Source organism: Mytilus galloprovincialis, chromosome 8 (assembly GCF_965363235.1).
Source record: "Mytilus galloprovincialis chromosome 8, xbMytGall1.hap1.1, whole genome shotgun sequence".
NCBI lineage: Eukaryota > Metazoa > Mollusca > Bivalvia > Mytilida > Mytilidae > Mytilus > Mytilus galloprovincialis.
The window spans coordinates 94742123-94761461 of NC_134845.1; the positions used below are offsets into that span (position 1 = coordinate 94742123).

The following is a 19339-nucleotide window of genomic DNA, read 5'->3' on the forward strand; positions in this document are numbered from 1 at the left end:
GAATAATAACAAATTGGTTCATCAATCTTAACATTTCTTAAATTATTGAAGCACCAAATGAAAGAGGGACGAAAGATACCAAAGGACAGTCAAACTCATAAATCTAAAACAAACTGACAACGCCATGGCTAAAGATAGAAAACAAATGAAGATAGCAAACACAATATATAACTTAATCAGTGAATAATAAACATATAATACTAGATTAAGAAAACACAAAATATTTTTTTTAACTGCTAATGTTTTCTGCCTTTGGTGTCTTTCATCAAACCGTTATATATATATACATATTTGTATCTTGTAATATATTTTGCTTTTAAAAGACACAAAAAACATTGCACATGTATATTAGTATCAGTGCAGTATAGTTATATTAGTTGTTCTTAATCATTTGTCATTTTCAGATATTGTAAGAATTGTGGGTAAGTTTTTGTTGCTCCTTTTTTTTGAAGATGTAAAATGATATTAAAATGTGTCATCAACTTTAATTGAAAATATAACTAAATCGTATGTGGTTAAAAATTATCACAATATACTGGACACCTGAGTACATTGTAAAAGGGGAAGTCCATAACAACTGACAAAATCAAACTATCAATCAACGGAACAAGTGAAAAACAATACAATAATCTTGACTTGGTACAAGTTTTACAGCTAGTTAAGTCGTGACAGAGGGGAGGTCTATAACAACTGACAAAATCAAACTATCAATCAACGGAACAAGTGAAACACAATACAATAATCTTGACTTGGTACAGGTTTTACAGCTAGTTAAGTCGTGATAGAGGGGAGGTCCCTAACAACTGACAAAATCAAACTATCAATCAACGGAACAAGTGAAACACAACACAATAATCTTGACTTGGTACAGGTTTTACAGCTAGTTAAGTCGTGATAGAGGGGATGTCCATACAAACCGACAAAATCAAACTATCAATCAACGGAACAAGTGAAACACAATACAATAATCTTGACTTGGTACAGGTTTTACAGCTAGTTAAGTCGTGATAGAGGGGAGGTCCATACAAACTGACAAAATCAAACTATCAATCAACGGAACAAGTGAAACACAATACAATAATCTTGACTTGGTACAGGTTTTACAGCTAGTTAAGTCGTGATAGAGGGGAGGTCTATAACAACTGACAAAATCAAACTATCAATCAACGGAACAAGTGAAAAACAATACAATAATCTTGACTTGGTACAGGTTTTACAGCTAGTTAAGTCGTGATAGAGGGGATGTCCATACAAACCGACAAAATCAAACTATCAATCAACGGAACAAGTGAAACACAATACAATAATCTTGACTTGGTACAGGTATTACAGCTAGTTAAGTCGTGATAGAGGGGAGGTCCATAACAACTGACAAAATCAAACTATCAATCAACGGAACAAGTGAAACACAATACAATAATCTTGACTTGGTACAGGTTTTACAGCTAGTTAAGTCGTGATAGAGGGGAGGTCCTTAACAACCGACAAAATCAAACTATCAATCGACGGAACAAGTGAAACACAACACAATAATCTTGACTTGGTACAGGTTTTACAGCTAGTTAAGTCGTGATAGAGGGGAGGTCCATAACAACTGACAAAATCAAACTATCAATCAACGGAACAAGTGAAACACAACACAATAATCTTGACTTGGTACAGGTTTTACAGCTAGTTTAGTCGTGATAGAAGGGAGGTCCATACAAACCGACAAAATCAAACTATCAATCAACGGAACAAGTGAAACACAATACAATAATCTTGACTTGGTACAGGTTTTACAGCTAGTTAAGTCGTGATAGAGGGGAGGTCCTTAACAACCGACAAAATCAAACTATCAATCAACGGAACAAGTGAAACACAACACAATAATCTTGACTTGGTACAGGTTTTACAGCTAGTTAAGTCGTGATAGAGGGGAGGCCTATAACAACTGACAAAATCAAACTATCAATCAACGGAACAAGTGAAACACAATACAATAATCTTGACTTGGTACAGGTTTTACAGATAGTTAAGTCGTGATAGAGGGGAGGTCCATAACAACCGACAAAATCAAACAATCAATCAACGGAACAAGTGAAACACAACACAATAATCTTGACTTGGTACAGGTTTTACAGCTAGTTAAGTCGTGATAGAGGGGAGGTCCATACAAACCGACAAAATCAAACTATCAATCAACGGAACAAGTGAAAAACAATACAATAATCTTGACTTGGTACAGGTTTTACAGCTAGTTAAGTCGTGATAGAGGGGAGGTCCATACAAACCGACAAAATCAAACTATCAATCAACGGAACAAGTGAAACAAAACACAATAATCTTGACTTGATACAGGTTTTACAGCTAGTTAAGTCGTGATAGAGGGGAGGTCCATAACAACTGACAAAATCAAACTATCAATCAACGGAACAAGTGAAACACAATACAATAATCTTGACTTGGTACAGGTATTACAGCTAGCTAAGTCGTGATAGAGGGGAGGCCTATAACAACTGACAAAATCAAACCATCAATCAACGGAACAAGTGAAACACAACACAATAATCTTGACTTGGTACAGGTTTTACAGCTAGTTAAGTCGAAATAGAGGGGAGGTCTATAACAACTGACAAAATCAAACTATCAATCAACGGAACAAGTGAAACACAACACAATAATCTTGACTTGGTACAGGTTTTACAGGTAGTTAAGTCGTGATAGAGGGGAGGTCCATAACAACCGACAAAATCAAACTATCAATCAACGGAACAAGTGAAACACAATACAATAATCTTGACTTGGTACAGGTTTTACAGGTAGTTAAGTCGTGATAGAGGGGAGGTCCATAACAACCGATAAAATCAAACTATCAATCAACGGAACAAGTGAAACACAATACAATAATCTTGACTTGGTACAGGTATTACAGCTAGCTAAGTCGTGATAGAGGGGAGGCCTATAACAACTGACAAAATCAAACCATCAATCAACGGAACAAGTGAAACACAACACAATAATCTTGACTTGGTACAGGTTTTACAGCTAGTTAAGTCGTGATAGAGGGGAGGTCCATAACAACCGACAAAATCAAACTATCAATCAACGGAACAAGTGAAACACAATACAATAATCTTGACTTGGTACAGGTTTTACAGCTAGTTAAGTCGTGATAGAGGGGAGGTCCATAACAACTGACAAAATCAAACTATCAATCAACGGAACAAGTGAAACACAACACAATAATCTTGACTTGGTACAGGTTTTACAGCTAGTTAAGTCGTGATAGAGGGGAGGTCCATAACAACCGACAAAATCAAACTATCAATCAACGGAACAAGTGAAACACAATACAATAATCTTGACTTGGTACAGGTTTTACAGGTAGTTAAGTCGTGATAGAGGGGAGGTCCATAACAACCGACAAAATCAAACTATCAAACAACGGAACAAGTGAAACACAACACAATAATCTTGACTTGGTACAGGTTTTACAGTTAGTTAAGTAGTGATAGAGGGGAGGTCTATAACAACTGATAAAATCAAACTATCAATCAACGTAACAAGTGAAACACAATACAATAATCTTGACTTGGTACAGGTATTACAGCTAGTTAAGTCGTGATAGAGGGGAGGTCTATAACAACCGACAAAATCAAACTATCAATCAACGGAACAAGTGAAACAAAATACAATAATCTTGACTTGGTACAGGTTTTACAGCTAGTTAAGTCGTGATAGAGGGGAGGTCTATAACAACCGACAAAATCAAACTATCAATCAACGGAACAAGTGAAACACAACACAATAATCTTGACTTGGTACAGGTATTACAGCTAGTTAAGTCGTGATAGAGGGGATGTCCATAACAACCGACAAAATCAAACTATCAATCAACGGAACAAGTGAAACACAATACAATAATCTTGACTTGGTACAGGTTTTACAGCTAGTTAAGTCGTGATAGAGGGGAGGTCCATAACAACTGACAAAACCAAACTATCAATCAACGGAACAAGTGAAACACAACACAATAATCTTGACTTGATACAGGTTTTACAGCTAGTTAAGTCGTGATAGAGGGGAAGTCCATAACAACCGACAAAATCAAACTATCAACCAACGGAACAAGTGAAACACAACACAATAATCTTGACTTGATACAGGTTTTACAGCTAGTTAAGTCGTGATAGAGGGGAGGTCCATACAAACCGACAAAATCAAACTATCAATCAACGGAACAAGTGAAACACAATACAATAATCTTGACTTGGTACAGGTTTTACAGCTAGTTAAGTCGTGATAGAGGGGAGGTCCATACAAACCGACAAAATCAAACTATCAATCAACGGAACAAGTGAAACACAAAACAATAATCTTGACTTGATACAGGTTTTACAGCTAGTTAAGTCGTGATAGAGGGGAGGTCCATACAAACCGACAACATCAAACTATCAATCAACGGAACAAGTGAAACACAATACAATAATCTTGACTTGGTACAGGTTTTACAGCTAGTTAAGTCGTGATAGAGGGGAGGTCTATAACAACTGACAAAATCAAACTATCATTCAACGGAACAAGTGAAACACAATACAATAATCTTGACTTGGTACAGGTTTTACAGCTAGTTAAGTCGTGATAGAGGGGAGGTCTATAACAACTGATAAAATCAAACTATCAATCAACGGAACAAGTGAAACACAATACAATAATCTTGACTTGGTACAGGTTTTACATCTAGTTAAGTCGTGATAGAGGGGAGGTCCATAACAACTGACAAAATCAAACTATCAATCAACGGAACAAGTGAAACACAACACAATAATCTTGACTTGGTACAGGTTTTTTTTAAAAGAAAAGTGTGGGCTATACCTGGTTTTACAGCTAGTTAAAGTCGTAATACATCAACCTTTTAACATATTTTTAACTAGAAATTCTATTAACATAATCGCTGCTTTTTTTAACAGAATAAGCATTGAAAACATATGAATGTGCTGAGGCAAAGGAAAACAAAGGATCTTTCTACAAAATTACTTCTTGCATATGACAAACATAAACACTGGTCTGGTATTGTACAGAAATCGTAACAGATTAAATGGGATTCAAAGTTAAAGACAAATATAAACATCATAAAAAAACAGTTGCAATCTGAACAGAAAAATAATAATACAAAGAAGAAACCCAATTTTATCAATTGGAACAACATAATTGCCCCTTGTAAGAAATGAAAGCACATTTAAGGATATTTTTTGTTATTCGTTTAACGAAGATTTTCTTGGTGTTTTGCAACTAATATCTACCAAAAATTGAACAAATTATTTGTACTATGTGAGAACACTGATATATCACTTTTGGAAAACGTATATGATGTACGTTCGCAACGAAACATTTGGAGAACTTAGTATATATTCTGGTAGACAACATATATAATATATGGGCATTTAAAGTAGAATCATTTATAGCCAAATCCAGCAATGGTATACCTTAACCTGAGAGATTTTTTATTTTGGTTTCATAACTATCGCATATCTTACTTCAAACCGGTTTGAAAGAGAACCTAAAGATACCAAAGGGTATTCAAACCTATACATAAGTAATTGACTACGCATTAGCAATGAGAAGAGAAAAGAAAATGATAAATGATACAAACAACAGTTTACAAAACATCGAAGTTAAGAGACTGAACTGCATGAACCCCTATTGGTAGTTACTGGTGCTTTGGACGGTGGATCAGATATGCAAATTAGTTGTCGAAAACAAAGAAACAAAAATGAAATAAAACAGACAAACTTTATATTCTCTTACATCTAGTCGTACATATATGAATGTCGTCTCGTACATTCTGTAGACGACGATTTCTATCATGAACATTCTGTAACATTTCATGTGTCACAATGCTTATGTTTCTACATCATAGTAAGCAGAAGGACACCAGGCCCAACTTCGTAGAAATAAGATAACAAAAATACCGAACTTCGACGAAAATTTAAAACGGAAAATCCGTATCAAATAACAAAATCATTACCTCATAAATACCAAACAGATGGATACCAACTGTAATAATCCTGACTTGGTCCAGACATTTTCGTATGTAGAAAATAGTGGATTAAACCTGGTGTAACGTATTCACAAAAACAAATCGAGATCGACTATATTTTATTTTTTGATATATTTATCATAGCGAGCAAGTTTTAGTGTTATAAATATTATATTCCACCGCAAAATTATGGGTTTGATTACATAACTATAATTATTTCATAGAGAAATATATTATGGCATGCCTATATTGCTAAATGTACTTTATTCGGTTAATTTTTACTTCTAGACGTTCTACTGTTCATACATTTATTGGCGAACAGTAATACAGAATGACCCTGCGAAGTATTTCAGCTGAAATTACTTTGACAGACTAACGAGTAGTTATCTATAGATTGTTATTCATCAGATCTTCTGTGTTTGTATTGTGATTAAGATGTTCAAATATAAAGCACTGGGGTATCAAACAACGAGAAATGAATTGAAGAAGTAAGTCCTATGTGCTGTACAATTAGTTATGTAATTGTTATTACATCATGAAATGATTGTTAATTATTTTGCAAATCTATATTTGACAGATTTATATTATACGACATTTTGTACTTTCAAGTTTTTCTTCAATTTAATATCTTTTGTTTTCCTATAATCCTAATGTTTGTGAACTATTATAATCACTTAATACATGTTGTCAACCTATAACAAGACAGTACAAATACCAAATTGTACTTTTAGTATTGTACTGTTTGTCATTAACATATAAAAGCAAGCACGTTAATATGCTCACAAATTTGATAAATATATTTAAAACAAACATCATATTACAGTTTGCAAATGCTTAAGTTTGCATGTTCGATAAGAGATCGAATATTCGTAAGAAGCCATTAGAGAAAATGGATCGCAATAAAGTGTACAGCCATGTAACAGCAGCCTTGTGTCTAAAATGTCCATTGAAGTCGATTTATAATCTTCAACATTCAAATAGTGTCTTTGTCATATGTCAACTATTTGAGAACTTGAATTTCTCTATGAGCGTAAGCCTCGACATGCATTTCGCTATGAGCGTTACCCTCGACATGTATTTCGCTTTTTTTTTTTTTGTTGGGTTATCTTCTTGGTGTATTAGAACAGATATTTGATAACTTTATTATTTTGTTATGATTCATACGAAGTTATTTGAGAAGTGGAGTCATTGACTTAATGTATTTTTGCTGTTTTTTTCAATAAAAAAAAGAAGAAATCTACCTAAATTTTAAGTTTAAATCTCGTGTGTCAATTACTAAAACATGTAAAGGATGTCGTTAATGTACGTATAAGTCAGATTAGAAGTCATTTGGGTTACCTGGAATATTACTTAATGAATAAAATAAAACAAAGGGGGAAATCTACCTAAATTTTAAGTTTAATTCTCGTGTGTCAATTACTAAAACATGTAAACGTTGTCGTTAATGTACGTATAAGTCAGATAAGAAGTCATTTTGTGTTTACTTAGTGTTTACTTTTCTATCCCAAATTCATGTATTTAGTTCTGATGTTATATTGGTTATTCTCATCGGATGTTGTCTAATGCTTAGTCTGTTGTTGTGTGTGTTACATTTTAATGTTCTGTCGTTGTTCTCCTCTAATATTTAATGCGTTTCCCTCAGTTTTAGTTTATTACCCCGTTTTTGTTTTTTGTCCATAGATTTATGAGTTTTGAACAGCGGTATACTACTGTTGCCTTTATTTACCTGGAATATTACCTAATGAATGAAATAAAACTTTCAATTACTGTATTTATCTCTGTGTACCTTTTTTCTTGTAAACAGAACACGACAGTACAATACATAATGTTATACATAAACTTTTTGAGAAATTATAGTGCATAGAGTATAATGATTAACATGTATGCCTTTGATTTTATAAAGGTGCATGGGTATACTAAACTAATAACTAATGTTAATTTTTCATTTGATCAAATATTTACATTAAAATGAAATGAAATGTATAGTCCAATAATTTAGATAACATCCACTATTTCTGTTTGTGTGTGCTATTTTGATATTGTTGTTGTTTTTTTTGCTTTGTTCTTTCCTACTTTTTTTTCAAAAATAAATATAATGCTCAATTCTTTATTTCAAGGGGCATAATCTGTCAAATTCATATTTATTGATTTGACGCAATTTCTAAAATTTAATTCATAAGCTTCTCAAACTTATATCCAAGTTACAAAAAATAACAAATAATCATTTTAAAATGCATGCTCTCGATAATAATTTCATGTGTAGCCAAAAATGACTCGAGTAAAATAATTCAAACGTGAAAAACAAACAATCTTATCTAAATAAAAAAAAAACAAGAAACCAGAAAAGAGGGAGGAAAGATACGAAAGGGACAGTCAAACTCATAAATCTAAAATAAACTGACAACGCCATGGCTAAAAATGTAAAAGACAAACAGAAAAACAATAGTACACATGACACAACATAGAAAACGAAAGAATAAACAACACGAACCCCACCAAAAACTAGGGGTGATCTCAGGTGCTCCGAAAGAGTAAGCAGATCCTGCTCTACATGTGGCACCCGTCGTGTTGCTTATGTGATTACAAATCCGGTAAATAGTTTAATTCGGTAGGTCACATTCATGAAAGGGAAGGGGATTGTAGTTACGACGTAAGGAATATATCCTATATCATTTGTGAAACGGTTATTCCATAACGGTCAACCAACTCGTGATGGCGTCCGTAAAATTTACGAAAGGATGATTTCAACTTCACCATTTGGAACTCTTGGTTTAATAGCTTTCTTGTGAGCAGTAACCCTCTATCAAGAAAATCATGATAGGAAATGCAATCACGGAAATATCGTATCAATTGGGAGATATATACCCGTATGCAGGTGCTGCTGGAATGTTGCTACTTAGAAATGGAAAGTTCACAATTGGAAAGCTGAAATCATCTCTTTTTGTCGTAAAGGTTTGTTTTCAACCGACCCTCATTGTCAATTTTTAGATCTAAGTCAAGATATGAAGCCGACTTAACTGTATCTGTAGTAAAAAATACGTATGATCTACATCAATACACGACAACAACTGAACATCAGGCTCCTGACGACTAAGAAGTGGTGCAAACAAATGCAACTGGTTTTAACATCTAAACGGGTACCAACATTCACCCTCATCTGAAACAATAGTGTTACATCAAAACATAGAAAGCCACACTATAAAATAGCAATTGAAATGGCGTAAGGTATATCATCGGTATATGTTCCCCGAGATTGAATTTACTTATACTTTGCCAACATGAGGATTTTACTATTCCCTTTTCAAAAATATAATAAAAAGGATAGGTCACCGTGGTTTTTTTAAGTTATGAGTCGTAGAATATTGCCTAAATTTGTTTAGAATGACCATACAAAACGAATTTTTGGGTATACAATATGTCTGTTCATAAATGAATATCTGCCTTTTCAGACGAAACCGGGTCTATGGTAAGTGTACGAGTTTTAAAAGCAAGTAGAGGCTGTATCAGTGTTATTAAAATTCAAATTTCTTAATTTTTACCATATTGCTACAAATGTGTTCCTAATGCATTTACAAGTAAAACAAAGTATATGTTATCAAATAATAAGTAGTTAATAGTTTCTTTTTCAACCACTAATTATAAATGCATGCATTGTAAGAAACACTTACATGTTGTACCCTGTATACCACCACGTACATATTACTTTCTACATTCATGAATTACCCCAAGTTGATGTCAATTACATTGCTCTTATCCATCCAAAATGGATCCATGCGATTTGATCTTCACTGAAATGCATTTGCTTCTATAATAGATGGCTGATGTAGTAGTACTTGTTGTATACCTTGTGTCTCCGACTTCTATTGTTTTTTTATTTTTGTGGCAAAGCTTGTAAAGTTTTGATCAATCTTTGTGATTCAATTGGCTTCTATAATAGAAGGCTGATGTAGTGCTACTTGTTGTATACCTTGTGTCTCCGACTTCTATTTTTTATTTTTGTGGCAAAGCTTGGAAAGTTTTGATCAATCTTTGTGATTCAATTGGCTTCTATAATAGAAGGCTGATCTAGTGGTACTAGTTGTATACCTTGTGTCTCCGACTTCTATTTTTTATTTTTGTGGCAAAGCTTGGAAAGTTTTGATCAATCTTTGTGATTCAATTTGCTTCTATAATATAAGGCTGATGTAGTGGTACTAGTTGTATACCTTGTGTCTCCGACTTCTATTATTATTTTTGTAGCAAAGCATGTAAAGTTTTGATCAATCTTTGTGATTCAATTGGCTACCAAGTTGAGATTTGAGTGTCATTGAAGAGGATCATGAAGACAAAAAAATACTGGCGTTTTTTATTTAGATTCTTTGTACTTTTAAGGATTTTCCAGTTGTATTGACGCGACAAGATTGTTTAATCACAAAAATCGATAGACGAACGAAGAGAGAACGAACAAACCTACATAATGATTTTACTCTTAAGTCTAAAGTTTGACAAGGTGGTGTATTAGAGGGATGATATTCAACATTAAACATTAAAACAAACTCTATTCTAGTTATAAACATTGACATAGTTTCCCTCTAGAATCAGACAGCACGTTTTCAGGGAATAGGGAAATTGCAAGGAAGTTATTATTATTTGGATTGAAGTACAATTTCCAATTCATTTGTCTTAAATATGTGGTTTAGTATGATGAATCCTCTTGTAGTTGATATGATTCCCTCGGTTTTTGTTTGCAACCCAGATTTGTTATCGCTAAATTTGTTTACTATTGAACAGCTGTATACTACTGTTGTTCTTATGAGTCAGAACTTTACTAACTAATTCTTCAGAGTTCAAATAAGTGCAAACTCAGCCTATGCTACAAACATCAAGAAGATTATGACTTACCTACCTGATAAATTGACTTTTCTATATATTTTATTTCGTAGCTATTCAAATTATCCAGGGCCGCGTTGCGTTCAATATCATAGCTGCTACGTAGTGCTACGTAGATTTTGACTACTGAACGTGTAGCTATAGACTAGTTGTAACATAGATATTGATAGCAGCCACGTAGCTGCTACGATATTGAACTCAACCCAGAACATTTAATTATAGCTGTTTAAGGCAAACATGCTGAATATAAATCACAAAAGACAAACCGTCATCGGATAAAATAACCTACTCCTGTAAACATGAAATCATTATTATTTAAATGTAATATATCAATTTACTTTAATATATATTTTTTTCCTGAATATAGAATAAAATGGTAAATCAGAGATATTTAGTGCAATTCTGTACACTAAGCGACTTCACAGTAGTTATAGTGTCCGGCTAGGATCGTGGTTTTTCGAGGAATTTGATCGGGATTTTCGAGTGTGACCACTATTTTTCGAGTGAATATGATCTAAAATATAAACAAACAGACTTCCTTTCTGACAAGACGTAACATAGGAGCTTTAGTTTAATAAACAAGGTTATACAAGATATGTTAGTATTTGAGATAAAAAGATATTATCATTCTGACATTGTTTTTAGTTAATTAAATTAGATTTAGCCTTACAATACTTTTATTCCAAAATACAGAATAAAGTCATTTTCGTACACATACCAATGTAAATGTCGACGGAAATGCATACATGGAATCTATATATCCTTAGATATACAGACAATTTACAAAATATTGTTATTGCATTGAAAACGACATTTTGAGACAACATTCATTTCTTCATGTCAGGGCTTTTTCGATAGCAGTCCGGGCTATTTCGAGTGCGTATATTTAAATATATTCTTCTCCTCACATCCTATAAATTGCATGTAGAGAATTTATTCGTGATGTCAACAATCAAATGTAAGCAAAGACAATTCGGATTGAGACGTACATACCTAATCATATTGTGTAAGGTGAAATATATGTTTGTTTTAAAAAGAGTATACATTCGAAATATTTCATTAACTATTTGTCTTGTATTATTTATCTTATTGTTTAAGAAATGGAAACTGAAAGTGTGTAAATGCTACTACTGTGAGGAGGAGTCTGATTATGTATATGTAATAATTGGCCATACACCAACTAAACACCATGATAACTTCCTTTCAATAAAAGAAAAGTGCTTAAAAATGGAAAATATGGATATATATATCAAGACATTACAATGTTGTTCCTGATGTCGTTCGAAGCACTGGAAAATCTAGCTGGTGAAAGCATATAATATACACATTTTGTTTTTTTACTAACATGTCTAAAGGATCATATTCAGGCTAATGCACTATTAATTTCATTGTTGATTATATATGAAATTTTATTCAAACTTTATTTTCAATGGCAATAACAATGGGGTGGATAACGTATGTGTGTTTTTTTAAATATTATTTTTAATGGATTTTTTTGATTGGAGCGGGGGCATGACCCTTTTAGTAGAATATCTTTTATATCTTAGAATTTTTCTGATTCTTTACTGGTGTCTGTTATGCTTTTTACTTCTTTTTAGTTAATCTCCAGGGTTCACCAATGGAAATATTAATTGTAAAATCAAAAGTAACATGAAATTGAAGTTACAATGAATATGATTTCACTGAACTATGTTCTAAACACCATTTACTAAAAGATAAAGTTATTTCTAAATGAACACTGGGAAGTAGTTGTAGAACGCTCTTCGAACAGAAAATATTGCATTAAATTGAAAAAAATCTTCATTTTGCTTAACGTAGTAATATGTTTTTCTTGATTTATTTTGAAAGTATGATATTGTTCTTCACTTAATTACAATTATAAACTAGAAAAAGTATTTTTTTGAAGTCTATGATATCTGTTTTCTTATTCAAATTTTGGATAAAAAAACCCGGACCATTTGTTTAAAAACCAGGACGATTCCACGGCTACTCTAAAAAAACCGGACAATACCAAACTCTGATTTCTGTGATTAAATTCAAGGAAATTGTGCTACTTTGTTGAACAAAACATGGATAGTATTCAATATAAGATGGGTAGTAATGTAAAAAACTACAATCATTACAAAATAGCAGTTAATTAAACTTATCACATGTATTATCTCTCGAAAATGCCAGAACTATACTAAAAAAAAATTAACCGAATCACTAGAAAAACCACGATCCTAGCCGGACACTATACCTACCGTAAACTTGTCGACATCATTAGTGCAAAATAAAAGTATAAAAAAGTAACAAATGCATATAATCATATATCCTGATATATGACATAACTCAGTTATTATATCACAACAACTTTTTGCTATAATGGTCCATTTCAATCTTCTAAGGAAAGTCATTTTGTCCGCGTCATTTGTAAATTTACTATGCAACTATATTATACTTGTTTAATACCAAGAGCGTATGCAATTCAATTACTTTTTGTGTTTACTTTAGTTTGTCTCTTTCTAATTGATTTATATTAGATATGAAAATGTGTTAACTATTATCACCATATTTAGCATTTAACAGTTACATATATAGGGATAGTTAAATACATAGCCATGTGTAATGTCTTAACATGTATAACATCGATAATACCTGTTACATACATTTATTTATATCTGACTAGTGTATCGCCTGATATGCTATAGAAATGTAATCGTCGTTATTTTATTTACTGTATTATCCCTTTAACAAATACACATAATGGATTAGTTAAATAAATCAACATATTCAATGTTGTTGACCTCAAATGCAAATAAACTGTTAATCGACTATTTATATCTGACTATTTTATCACAAGAAATGTTTTACCTTCACAATCTGCCTTCGAAAGAAGCATACATGTTTGTTTTGGAGTAGCTAAATACATCAATATATTCAATGTTGTTGACCTCAGTAAATAAACCATTTATATTTGACTATTTTATCACAAGAAATGTTTACCTATTTCATGTGTACATGGTTACAAAGAAACAGTTGAAGTCGGTCAAATTTTCTATAAAAAGAATATTTTTAGTCGTTTTTTTTAATGGAACAAGAACTTCATAAGCGAAAAGCTTTGATGCCCAAATAAATATACATATGACAAAATGTTGGCAAAGTGTACCATCGGGGCATCGACAAAACTTCGTTGCTTTTTTACTTCCTTTATGCCACACTGTAAATTACACGATATTCAAAAATTACGTTGAATTAAAATAAATGTGGAGTAAACAAAACAACAAAATTTTGTCTTTCAGTCAAAATTTAAAACCAGTGTCTTATTTTTAATGTAGCCTAATTCCAAATATATCAATTGCCATTTTACTATTAAAACATATTAAATATAGGATAACCACTAATTGTTACTTGTTATATTAAATTATTGGATTTCAGTGATAATTTAATATAATATATAATTTTAATAACAGTATCAACTACATTTATCCTTCTAACAAATGACAGTTAATCCTTTTAAAAAACAATAATGACAATAATGATTAATGATAGGAATAATTAAGACTTTTACCTTTTATTAAACGAAAATTCATTGATGATCCGGAAAAAAGCTATTCTATCTCCGTATATGGTCGGGATTTAAATAACCTTGTCATAACAACTTGCAAACAAAAATCAAAATGGCCCAGGCTGCTTCTAAAACGTGTGAAATTTGTGTTTCCGGACCTGGGCATAACTATTGTGAACAGTGTGACCAGCTCTTTTGTGATGGATGTAAAATATCTCATCTACGGACAAAGATGACAAAGAATCACACATTTCTAAGTGGTCCAAATATAAACCCGGAAGTTAAACAATATTGTAAAGAACATGATGAAAACTTTATATATTACTGCAAAGAATGTAATTCGCCGATTTGCAAAATATGTGTGATTAAAAAACACAAATCACATGACTTTGCTGAAATCAAGGAATCAACTGAAGGAATCAAAGCTGAGATCAAAACAGTGATCGACATCAAGATGAAAAACCTGCAGTCAAAGATAGCAGATATTAACCAAGGTACCCATACATATCAAGCTGATGTACAGAAAGTTATCCAGGCTATAAAAGAAGAAGGCAGACACTTGAAAGAGATGATTGATAAGAAAGTCGAAGGTCTTATTAATACTGTAAAGGAGAAAGATAGAAGGAATGTTCAAACCTTACAGTCTGTTGGCAGTGAGTTAAAAACAGCTTTGGATAGGGCAAAGGAGCAGCAGAAATTTTATCAAGACACCCAGGGTATAAAAGATACTACGAAGTTGTTACAAAAGCTAAAACAAATAAAGTCACAAATCGATCAAATAGAAGAAATGAAGATTCCTATTATGCCATCAGTCAAATATGCCAAAAAGACAGTAGGAGAGGGAGAAATAGGAAAACTGTTTGGGGAACTAACATTTGGGTAAGTTTGTTCTTAGTTATTGATTCTATGAAATTGCTTTGAAAACTCTTATTGTCTTTTTCTCTTTTTTTCATATGAACTTTGGCATATAAGCAGTCTCTTTTCGACTGCAAAGGGTTGAATAATTATGGCATTTCCGGTTCTTCTTTTAGTTATATTATGTATTAGTATCTCAGATAATCAAAGTTTTCCAGATTTAATAGAATATGCGATAATGCAATGCCAGTATACGCTGTTATTCAAAATTATCAGTGTTCTCGGATCATTGATTAAAATAATCAGTGTTCTCAGATCATTGATTAAAATAATCAGCATTTCATGAGTTACAAAACAAGCAAATTTATGCGTTGACTTTAGAAAATCCAAAATATATGTTTACAGTTTAAATTGGAATTCAGTAGGATTCAAAATCCTCCTAGTACACATTTGAATTTCAATATCTACTAATAGAAATTGGAATTCAGATTTATACTTTAAGTAATTAAAATCCAGCTTTGCTTTTAAATGAATTGATAGGAAACTGTAACTCGAATTTATAAAAAGGTTGTTTTGGGCTCCTTCTGAATCCTGTTGTACCGTAATATAGACATCTCAAAACTGATTTTTTTAAAATTATTATGACTAAGACCTATACATTATTTCATTCCGTATACATAATATAGACTGTATTAGGTGTTTAGGTTTCATTGTGTCATTGACCTTTCTAGTTGAAGTTTTATCAAAAGACTTTGGGATTCACGCCAAGAAGTCAGCAACCAAAGAAAAACTAAACGGTCTTTAATAAGAGACATATATATGAAGTGTTAGTACAAACTAATAATAGACATATATATGAAGTGTTAGTACAAACTATTAATAGATATATATATGAAGTGTTAGTACAAACTAATAATAGACATATATATGAAGTGTTAGTACAAACTAACAATAGACATACATATGAAGTGTTAGTACAAACTAATAATAGACATATAAATGAAGTGTTAGTACAAACTAATAATAGACATATATATGAAGTGTTAGTACAAAATAATAATAGACATATATATGCAGTGTTATTACAAACTAATAATAGACATACATATGAAGTGTTAGTACAAACTAATAATAGACATACTTGAACCTGCAGTTTTCAATTAAAAAGTGGTAGCTCAAACTTTTTTTAACAATTATTATCAAAATTTTATCACATCAATCACAAGGGAAACATCCCAGCAGGGCCTACACAAGAAAAACAGCTATTTCAAAAGACTGTGTTTACTATAACCCACTTTTTGCACCTGAAAAAGTGAAAGAAGAAAAGAAAACAGTACTTTAAATGCAATTTGGAAACCGATTTGCGATATTTTTGGATTATCTCAACACAGGTAATTCGATTTGTTTATATTTAGAAATGCACTGTTTTATTTGATTTCATAATAATTTATAATTTTAACGCACATTTAAGATGTGAATGAAATTGTTGATAATATCATTATTTTTACGCAGAGAAACTGTCAAAAAAGAAGAAAACCCTATATCTAAGGAGAACGTCAGGTTTGTATTTATAATAGACATTTAACAAAGTTGTTTCTATTATTCCCGTTCTCATGTTCATCTCTTCTGTTGATTTGACTTTTGCTACAATAATAAAACCAATCAAAATACCTAGGTTTGTCATTGTAAGTTATATTTACATATAACATTGCGGTATACTGTTCGTGATCTCTATACTTATCCTTTGTTCAATTGGTTTTGATTCCAATGGAACCGATGAGTATGCTATTAACAATTCGCACGTATACTTATTGGTTATCAAAAGTACCATGATTATAATTCAATACGCCAGACGCGCGTTTCGTCTACATAAGACTCATCAGCGACGCTCAGATCAAAATAGTTATAAAGCCAAACAAGTACAAAGTTAAAGAGCATTGAGGACTTAAAATTCCGAAATGATGTGCCTTATACGGCTAAGGTTATCTATTCTTCGGATAAGAAAATCCTTAGATTTTCAAAAACTTCAATATTTTGTGACAGGAAATTTATAAAAATGACCACATAATTGATATTCATGTCAACACCGATGAGTGACTACTGGGCTGTTGGTGCCATCAGGGACGAAACGTCCACCAGCAGTGGCATCGACCCAGTGGTGTAAATAGTTATCAAAGGTACCAGGATTATAATTTAGTACGCCAGGTGCGTTTCATCCACATAAGACTCATCAGTGACGCTCAAATCAAAATAGCTGTATAGTCAAACAAGTACAAAGTTAAAGAGCATTGAAGACCCGAAATTCCAAAAAGTTTTGCCAAATACGGCTAAGGTAATACTAAGTTATTATATGTTAAATAATGGTTCTTTCTCTTGTAGACATGTTATTATTATATAGCAAACCCTAAACACTAATCAATGATTATCAGTACCATAAATTGCTTTAAATTGTGTCTCTTTTTGCACGTAATCAACTAATTTTAGCGACGTTGGTTTTAGAATATACATATGGTTTACTTTTGATAGATCAGACTAAAGGGTTGCACGACATATATAAACAATGTAAATATATGTTATTCGTTCAGTTTAGCTTTCCAAAATATCATACCTGAAAGTATTCATGATACAAATTTGTCCAGAAAAGAGATCAAAGACATAACATTACACTTTTGAAAAATTGACTAATTATGGCGCATAATTTTGACACAAGTGAGATGTTTAGCAATATAAATAGTTATCAAAAGTACCAGGATTATAATTTTATACGCCAGACGCGCGTTTCGTCTACATAAGACTCATCAGCGACGCTCATATCAAAATAGTTAAAAAAAACCAAATCAATACAAAGTTGAAGAGCATAAAACCAGGTTCAATCCACCGTTTTCTACATTTGAAAATGCCTGTAGCAAGTCAGGAACTTGACAATTCTTTTCCATTCGTTTTTGATGTGTTTTGTCATTTGATTTTGCTATGTGATTATGGACTTTCCGATTAAATTATCCTCTGAGTTTAGGATTTTTGTGATTTTACTTTTTGATATGAGATTCAAATATCTGAGCAAAATGAAAGGTGAGTATTCAAATAATAATTACGTTCGAATATTTATATACAATCAAATTCTATGAAAGTTTGACATCTCCCTTGAGGATATCTAAATATGATATCTTTTATAGAGTTACAAGAACAGCTAAACAATACAGATACAGATGCCGTGAATGCAGGTAAGTGTGATGTTATGTAGTTGTCTTTCGGAAGAGTACAAAAGACTAAGTACAATTGCACAGTTCATTATGAAATCAGATATGCAAATTTGAAAAACATAGATATGTAAAGCACAAAGCAAGTTTTCCCTTTTAATAAAATTTCATTTTATGTTAAAGATGTTATAAACAATTATTGAAACAGATCTGAGTCTATCAATTTATAACCTTTATTGTCAATGCCATACACATTGATTCAACTTTCTTAAAATGATATTATCAAAACGCGCGTAAAGTGTATATGGATTACAACATGGCATATTTTATTTTAGACCCTTTATCAGTCATAGGTCCAAATATTATATCTTTGAGTATTTATAATTAAAACCATTTCCACTTCTCATTCTTAATTAGTTATTTATCATCAGACTAGTACTCTGACCTTTACCTATTTTAAGTGATATGATATACTCGGGAATATGTATTCTACGCTTATGTTTTTACTGTTAAATTCTAATTCGTAAACTCAAACGAATATAAAATATTTATCAAATAACCACAAACTGTAACATTGGAGACGCCACTTGCAGAGACAAGCGCACATTTTATTATAAATATGAGTATGAATAGTTCGTAAAATACACAGGTATTAAGTAGCTTGTACTGGTTTCACCATACTAGTGGTTTACAAAACTGAAAATAAGTAATAGAATTAAAAGTATTATTATTTTAGCAAAATGCTACTGTACTTTTTGACTTCAATTGCTATCAATTTATAACCTTTATTGTCAATGCCATACACATTGATTCAACTTTCTTAACATGATATTATCAAAACGCGCGTAA

At 32.0% G+C, this 19339-nt stretch overlaps 1 protein-coding gene across 1 annotated transcript in view; it reads left to right on the forward strand.

Annotated features, from left to right (window-relative positions):
• LOC143043841 (uncharacterized) overlaps positions 1-18926 on the forward strand; it is a 49459-nt gene extending 30533 nt beyond the window's left edge. Inside the window, exons 3-4 of the mRNA XM_076216022.1 lie at positions 18467-18514; positions 18908-18926. Coding sequence (XP_076072137.1) covers positions 18467-18514; positions 18908-18926 — 67 coding nt within the window. The remainder of the gene's footprint in view (positions 1-18466; positions 18515-18907) is intronic.
• The last annotated feature ends 413 nt before the right edge of the window (positions 18927-19339 follow it).